This window comes from Pseudoliparis swirei, chromosome 8 (genome assembly GCF_029220125.1).
Source record: "Pseudoliparis swirei isolate HS2019 ecotype Mariana Trench chromosome 8, NWPU_hadal_v1, whole genome shotgun sequence".
Classification (NCBI taxonomy): domain Eukaryota; kingdom Metazoa; phylum Chordata; class Actinopteri; order Perciformes; family Liparidae; genus Pseudoliparis; species Pseudoliparis swirei.
The window spans coordinates 15235340-15243895 of record NC_079395.1 but is presented as its reverse complement, the minus strand read 5'-3'; the positions used below and the strand labels follow the sequence as shown (position 1 = coordinate 15243895).

At 39.9% G+C, this 8556-nt stretch overlaps 1 protein-coding gene across 1 annotated transcript in view; it reads left to right on the top strand.

The window, feature by feature from the left end:
• Positions 1-1950: 1950 nt before the first annotated feature.
• Positions 1951-8556, top strand: part of eif2b3 (eukaryotic translation initiation factor 2B, subunit 3 gamma) — a 28366-nt gene continuing 21760 nt past the window's right edge. Inside the window, exons 1-3 of the mRNA XM_056421108.1 lie at positions 1951-2245; positions 3092-3257; positions 5768-5922. Coding sequence (XP_056277083.1) covers positions 3110-3257; positions 5768-5922 — 303 coding nt within the window. The 5' untranslated portion in view covers positions 1951-2245; positions 3092-3109. The remainder of the gene's footprint in view (positions 2246-3091; positions 3258-5767; positions 5923-8556) is intronic.

The window sequence follows — 8556 nt, the reverse complement described above, 5'->3', positions numbered from 1 at the left end:
TCCCTCCTTTCTCTCGCTCTTCTGGTTTTTGCGCAAGCAGCAGCGAGCAGTCAAGCTCATCTCCTGGCCAGAGCAAACAAAACCAAAGCCACATTCCCCGGGCTCAATTTGCTGTTACGTCTCAGCTCTGTGAATTGGGAGTTTTCAAGCTTGAAGTCTGGAGGAGCTGGGTGGCTTCTGGCTGCTAATCGGCTCACACCACTTTGTGTGTGTGTGTGTGTGTGTGTGTGTGTGTGTGTGTGTGTGTGTGTGTATCCATCGAATTAGTTGTACTATATCAGGGGTCTTAAACTCAATTTACTTGGGGCCGCTGTAGATAGAGTCTGGGTGAGGCCGGGCCGCATCAAGTATTACAAAAAAAAGCGATCCAATCTTCTAAATCTTTATTAATAACAATTCAGAACATGAGCGGTTCTTCAGAACATAAACGATTGAACGGGTTCTTCATAACTTAAACGATTGAACGGGTTCTTCAGAACATAAACGGTTAAACGGAGTCTTCCGAAAATTAACGGTCCTTCAGAAAATTAACGGTTGAATGGGTTCTTCAGAACATAAGCTCCGTTTGAAGCCCAGAGGAGCATTTCGCATATCGAAGGAGAAGGTCAGCAAACATGTGCAAAGTGTCTCTGTGTGTCTTGTTGTCTGCAAACCTGTGATCTCATTCCTCTTGTAGCTTTACAACGGCTTCAGCATACTTCTCACCACTAAATGTTGTGCACACAATAGTCGGCTGTAGCTCAGTGGGGAGAGTCCCGTAACCACAAGGTACCCGGTTCGATCCCCGTTCTCCCCATTAGTTGCATGTTGAAGTGTCCTTGAGCAAGACACTGACCCCCAGTTGCTCTCTGGTCTTCACTGCAGCCCACTGCTCCTCAATAAGGATGGGTCAAATGCAGAGAAAAATTTACCACAGGTTTATTACTTTTGTACTTTTTCATTACTTTTTTATATTTTATTATACTTTTTATTACTTTTGTACTTCTTTATTACTTTTGTACTTTTCATTACTTTTATACTTTTATTACTTGTTTACCTTTTTATTACTATTTTACATTTCATTACTTTTTTACTTTCGTACGTCTATTACTTTTTAAAACTTTTGTATTCCTTTTTTACTTTTCATTACTTTTTATTACTTTTTTACTTTTGATTACTTTTACACTTTTTGATTACTTTATTACTTTTTACATATTTATTACTGTTGTACTGTTTTATTACTTTTTTATAATTTGTACTTATTTATTACTTTATTACTTTCATTACTTTTTAATTTGTTATTACTTTTGTACTTGTATTACTTTTATTATTTTTCTATTACTTGTTATTACTTTTTTACTTGTTCATTACTTTCTACTTTTTTATTACTTTTTTACCGTTTTTTTACTTTTTATAATTTCTTTACTTTTTATTAATTTTGTTATTACTTTTCTATTACTTTATTACTTTTCTATTAGTAGTCATTATAATACATATATATATGTATTATAATGACTACTTTTCCGATTGAGACTACATTCATATATATATATGAAAGTGTTCACTATATATATTAAAGTGTAAATGTATAATATATTTACTTTAGTTGTAATTCCTAGTCCAGTGTGTAGATAGATAGATAGAAAAATAGTAATAGAAAAGTAATATATATATGTATTATAATGACTACTTTTCCGATTGAGACTACATTCAAAATGATCCAATAATATGACACCTAATGAGTACTGTTTTACTTTCAGTCAATGTTCTTCACTACTACATACTAATGCTACTTTTAAACTGTATTTTGAGATGCTCCTTCTTCCACCATCATTTTCAAGTCAAAGACACATTTTCACTATTTTAGAATATGCAGTATGGCATATAAAAAGAAAATAGATCATTTATCTGTAGGAACCACTTGACCGAGGAAGTAGTTTCCTACACGGACGCATTTCACGGGAAGCACACCAGGTGTCATCATTCGATGCTAGACGCTAGCGCGTTGTTTTTTGTTTTCCTCTACGTGAGCTGTGTCAAGTAGTTGAATTAAACTTCTGCCGCCGACGCTCACCCGAGCGGGTGTTTGCTGTTCACCGGACGAGTCCCGCTGCTCGTGAGCTGTCGGTGCTGCGGCGGCACCGGTGGTCGCTCGGTGCTCCTCGTTAGCCGAGTGCTAACAACAGTGACAGCGAGCAACCGACACGCGAGTCTGACCCGCTGCTGGCGCTTCAAGCGGCTGCAGATCATCAGGCAACACTGACAGGTAACAGCATTTAGACTCGAAGTTCATCCCCTGAGCGCGAGCATGACACCGCTGTGTTGATGCCCCTTTCTCTGCAGTCAGTCGGAAGTGTGCCGTGACTATGAAACGAGCAGTTGTTGTTGTTGACGTAAGGGTGAAAATAAATGCGAAATGACTGTCACTCGTGATTTATGTGACATGTATTGCGAGAAGTAGCTACACTTGCGCAACTCTCAGTAAACAGTTTGTGATGGTGCTGAATAGATATGTGGTACGATGAATGCATGTTGAAACTAGAACGGGCACTCGGTAGAGCGCATACCTTCGCCGCAGACACTTTTTTGGTACCTTTTCATGACCTTGACCTTTGACCCGATCGATCCCAAAATCTAATCAAATGGTCCCCGGATAATAACCAATCATCCCACCAAATTTCATGCGATTCGGTTTAATACTTTTTGAGTTATGCGAGGAACACGCATACAAATAAATAAATATATAAATACACGGCGATCAAAACTACACTTGGAGAAATAAAAAGCAATTGCATACTTTTAGATATGCATTTAGTTTTTTTTCATTGTCCATGTGAATTTAGAGAAATCTTCAGTGTGCATTAGTATATAAGCGTTAGTGCTAAGTCACCAACAATTATGTATTCAATTAATTACCAATAGGAGGAGTAAGTGGTTGGCTTTGGAAAGATACTGAGCCTCAGAGCTGCCTCATCAAAAGTTTCACAAGGCCACTGAGGAACATCCAAGCCTCTATATGAATACACATTGACACATATTGATCTGAGTTGTGGTAGATTCTCAGTTTGTATGCATGAGACGCTGCTAACCTATCTGCTTCTCTCACTTTTAGCTTTCCCCAGTGAACATCATGGAGCTCCAGGCGGTGTTGATGGCGGCCGGTGGGGGTTCTCGCATGCCGGATCTGACATACAACATCCCAAAACCAATGCTGCCCGTCGGCAACAAGCCCCTCATGTGGTACCCGCTGAACCTGCTGGAGAGGGTGGGCTTTGAAGGTGAACGCTCAAAATACTTCAAATAAAAACTGCAAAAAATACTCAATTAGAAATGATGGTGTGTGTGTGTGTGTGTGTGTGTGTGCGCACATCTTTATTGAGCTGCCCTCTGTCAATAGTTTTAAGTGTTTTGCTCTGTCTTACTTTTTGTCTCCATCATGGATTGTGAGCAGCATTTGTATTTTATCCTTCACATTATTTACAAGGTCAAAGATTCATTGTGTCGTCGGAGCGCCACATAAAGTTGATCGGATGCTTTGGCCTCATGTGAGCCGTCGGCCCTCCATTCAGGCTGTGTGGGTCAGAAAGAGTTACAGGAGAGCATTGGCATTCTTGGTGGGTTTCCATCTGAAATGTAAGGAAGCCGACATGAAGCCAGTCCTGCCACCAGGCACGTGCACAGATAGAGCCCTCGTGGTGCTCAAGCACCTGCCCTTTTTCCCCGGATGAGAAAAGTGCCCTTTCTGCTGGACCCACATTTCTTCTTCATTAATCAGTATTTAAGAATAAAACTTATTCTCTGTCATCAATTCCCCACAAATGTGTTTTAAAAAATTGACGAACAAAAAACTCACGAAATCCATAATTTCAAAACTTCGTCCAGCTGTTTACTGAAGTTAGTCATGTTTAGAGAATAGAGAGAGGGAGAGATGTGCAGGCATCTTCTTTGTGTTATGCTATTAAAACAATTTAGAAAGTATGTTGAATTTATTAATTAATTTCAGAAATGTTACAAGAATTCACACCGAGAAAATAGAAACTAAACTATGCTAGCTTTCGGTGTCATAACTACTTACGAACGCAGAGTGAGGTCATGCCGGGAAATATCAGACTTCCGTAAAAACGTTATAAAGCCTCAGTCTGATATTTACCGGCATGACCTTACTATTAAGTTGTTTATTATATGGCATTTTCTCTATACAAATGGCCGCTGTTCTTATCATCCTGCCACGTTGATTTTAATGGCGTTCTACTTTTGTTCTGTTCTAAACTCAAGTATTGGTTTGGTAAAATTACTGGTTTAAAACCCTTTAAAAAAATCTGAAATACTGAAAGAACCGTATATTATTCCACTTAATCATTTCCCTGTGATATAACACAGACCGATTTGACTGAGAAGATTATACACATTTAAATATTTCATTTTAATTACCAAGAAATTAATTCAAACTATGATTGAAAGATACATGAACAATGCATTTGGCATTCATTGTAGCTATTAAAGTCAAAGCAGCCAATGAACTACAAACTGTAGAGCCACAGACTATAACTAATCTATTGTGCTGGATGTCCTTATGAGAGAGATCCTACAACGTTTGGACCGTGACTAAATAAACAAATGAAAAAGAGCCTGCAAGATAAAGAACGCCGTATACCTTCTTTGAAGCTGTGACGTTTAAAATGCAAAACCAAATGTGTAGTTCTTTATTCCATTTATGGTCAACGGTGGCTTTTCTGTTTGGTACCGACAAAAAATGTGAGTCCTCTTGGCCCCCAGCGACTTTGCTCCTTCCACTGCATTAAACACGTTTACAACTGTGCTGCTTTTTCCAGTCATAATTTCACCCGCTTGTCATCACATCATCAGCCAGTGTCAGGTGTGCATTTCCTGTCTCGATTTACAGTCCCGGTGTGTTCCTCTAGTGCTGCAGCATGCACTGGGTCCAGAAGCTCTGGGCTTATAAAGGGACGTGTTGCCGTCTGCTGTTCTTGCCAGTAAACAGGGCTATTTGTTATAAACGCCTGTAGGTCCTCACTGCCCTAAATTAAACTAGCTTTCTATACATAATCATCCTGTGTGGTCAGCAGTTTACTGTGTACAGCCAGCTAGCCAAAGCCCTGCAATTTGGTTTTTACTAGGCTGACACAGCTAGAGGGAACAAATGCCCGGTAGAAAACATTTTCTGCAGACAAAGCAAATTAAAGCAGACAGACTCTGCAATGTTCCAAATTCATAAAGTGGTCTGTTAATGTTATCACCAACTTTATAAATACAGGGAGCAGTGGTCTTAGCCCGAGTTAAAGTTTAGGATATATTATAGGCAGATAGACATATTACGTGGAACCTCTTGTTTGTATCTTTGTGCTGATTTTAAGGTAAACATGATCAGTTCTGTAAGGGCAAGAAATAACATGTACGATCACCTCATACTGTAGCTCCAGATGGCCTCTCGCATTCATTGAGATGCATTATTTATCCAATTATTTTTATCCCCTTGAAAATAGAGGTTACGGGAAGTTTTTAAGAAATGTCACATAACTATCGTGAAGATTTGTTTTTGTTTTAAATAAGACTTTAGTTGGCAATGTGATGTGTTTTCTTGCTTCCCGACGATGTTATGCATTGCAGTGAGGAAAAATATAATGTTAGAAGCAATGATGCAAAGCTTATGAACAAGAAAGAAGCACTTGACTGAAAATCAAATCACGGAGCACTGCAGAGTTCTCGTGACATCGTTGCAGCGATCGCCTTCGGTCTCAGACGTATTTTCTGTGAACTCTGTTTCCAGAAGTGATCGTGATCACCACCAAAGAGGTCCATAAGATGATGAGCGCAGACCAAAAAATTAAGGACGTGAAGATGAAACTGGATGTGGTTTCCATCCAGGAAGACGGAGACATGGGCACCGCAGACGCCCTCCGACACATCCAGCAGAAGATCAAGGTGTGTGTGTGTAGACCATAAACTGCTTTATAGCAGAGCATGCCCGTGTAGCATCTCTGAGACGTGTTTTTATTCAAAAACAATACATTTACACACACGCACCTCCACCTCTTAGATTTAAATGTTTTTCTTCTATTTTTTCTTGATTAACGTATGTCCAGAATAAAGGAGACACACTTTAAGTTTCCCTCACTCATCTTGATGAATTCCCTCTGACCTTGTGTTTAATAACAAAAAACAGACTTGTGAATCACTGAAAACCAGAACGGGCACTCGGTAGAGCGCATACCTTCGCATATCACAAGATTGGGCATTGAATTATGAACATTTTGGCATTAGTTGCATGCCAATTGGATATAAATTGACCGCGCTATATGGTAAAAATAAGATTTTGACCTTTACATGACCTTGACATTGACCTTTGACCCGATCGATCCCAAAAATCTAATCAAATGGTCCCCGGATAATAACCAATCATCCCATCAAATTTCATGCGATTCGGTTTAATACTTTTTGACTTATGCGAATAACACGCGCGCACGCACACAAATACACGGCGATCAAAACATTACCTTCCGCATTTTCAATGCGAAGGTAATAATCTCCAAAAGATTGAAGTGTTCCAGCATTGTTAATTATTGAATGTTTACTCATTACTATCTAAATTTGAGATAGATAACAGGTTAAGTTGTTAATAATGAACAAGTGACGACTGCTCTATTATGTGTTGGAAGGGGAGAGCCAACACCTGATTATAAACTCAACAATACCATTGTTATGGTAACCAGTTTTCTTCTGTAATGTCCACCCTCTTCAAAGAATTTAGAAAGTAATTGGGAGGGGGGAGGTGAAGGTGGGCGTTGTGTGTACTGCTGGGTGAGCACTCAATCGTGCCTTTCCCTCCCCCGAGTGGTCAAGGCTCCTGAAGTGCCTCATTTCACCTTTTTTTAAATACACATAAACATGCACAGGCACATGCATTTACACATGCCGACGTGGCAGCCATGACCCCCCCCCCCACCAACCCCAATTTCCAGACCCCCTTCTGTATCCTGCCTGAGAATCCTTCCCTTCATCCAATCCTCTCCAAGCAGATGAGGTTAAGGTGTGCTGCCAGCTCACCCAGCGCACCATTTATTCTCATCCTGTAGTCAGGCACATCTGTGCAACATTTGTGTTTGGGTATGGTCGGGTAAATGTCGTCCCTCTTCGACTGACACCCCGAGACCATGGAGACATGTTTGTTTAATGTTGGGCCATCAATGATTCCTTAGTGTCGGCGAAGCAACGTTGAGTTTAGAGAAGGCTGTACGTTATATTATAATTACTGCTTTGAAAGGTGGAGGGAAACATTGATCTACCCAAGAATCACACTCATCTTTCATCCACTACGATTGTGAAACCGTTTACAAATACCCCCGACAATAGTTTTGTGTGAGACACAACAGTAAAAAGAGAGATACAAACTATCCACAACTGCGATGCTATGTAGAATGAAACATGAATTCGACCTGCCCAATGCTCATGAAAGATAACCTTTGGGATGCTTTAAAAAATATCTATTTTGATAATCTCATTAGGAATGAGCTTGACATGGTCTATTCAATATGGCATTTTTTATTTCCCTTAATATCCCTTAATATTTTCAGTCTCTTGCTTCGTGCATGCACTGCAGTGTGCAGTAGACCATGAAGGTAAACTATCTCAATCATGGTCCATGTCTGTCTGAATTTTTTTTTAAAGAAAGCAGACGATAGCATATGGGGAAACACGTTATCTTTAAATGTTAAGTTGAAAGCTCTGCAGTGCCATCCTAAAAATGAAAATAAATAAAGTCTAATAAAATTCCCAAGAATTCCCAACCTCTGAAATGTGTTTCCTGATACCTTCTCTATTTCCAGCGTGGCACACGAAGCGTAGCCTTGACGATGTAAGTGTTCTGCCACATCGTTCTCAATGAAATCAGGCGGCTTTGCTTTTGGAAAACGGATATATCAAATCCTTAAAATGCTGAATTTGTTGTGACAAGTGAGTTTAATGTCTCCTGTGGCATTTGAATAGGTCTGTACAGAGACTTTTTATTACCTTTGCGCAAGAGTTTTTTGATAGATGCATACATCGTGTGTATACACACACACACACACACACACTTTAACAAGACCAGCTCCAGCATGCTCCCATTGAGAACAGTCGAGACCCTAATCCTTTGAGCAGTCGGCTCGATTAGAGGCATTGAGTTACACACACTCGCACACTGGAGGGTGCTGAGTGAGGAACTGTACCCATGGCTTGCCAAATCCCAGCACAGATCACTCAAACTGATGCATGAGTACAGTAAAGACACACACACACACAAGCACACACTCACTCATCTCTATACACAAACACCCTCCCATGAGGGGATTTGGTGTAACCTCTCAAACTAAATGCTTAAAGGAATCGGTGAGCAGAGGAGGTCATTCCTCTTGATTATTGAAAAGAGAGATTACAAGCAGCATATTTTATTTTGTTCACTCTTCAAACTGCTAAGTTCCACAAAGGTTGAGGGATGTGCCCGATTATTACTTGGTTCTTGCGCAATAAGCCCACCGGTGAAAGGAGTATTTTTTTTGCTTTGTCTGCTTAAAGCCTCTT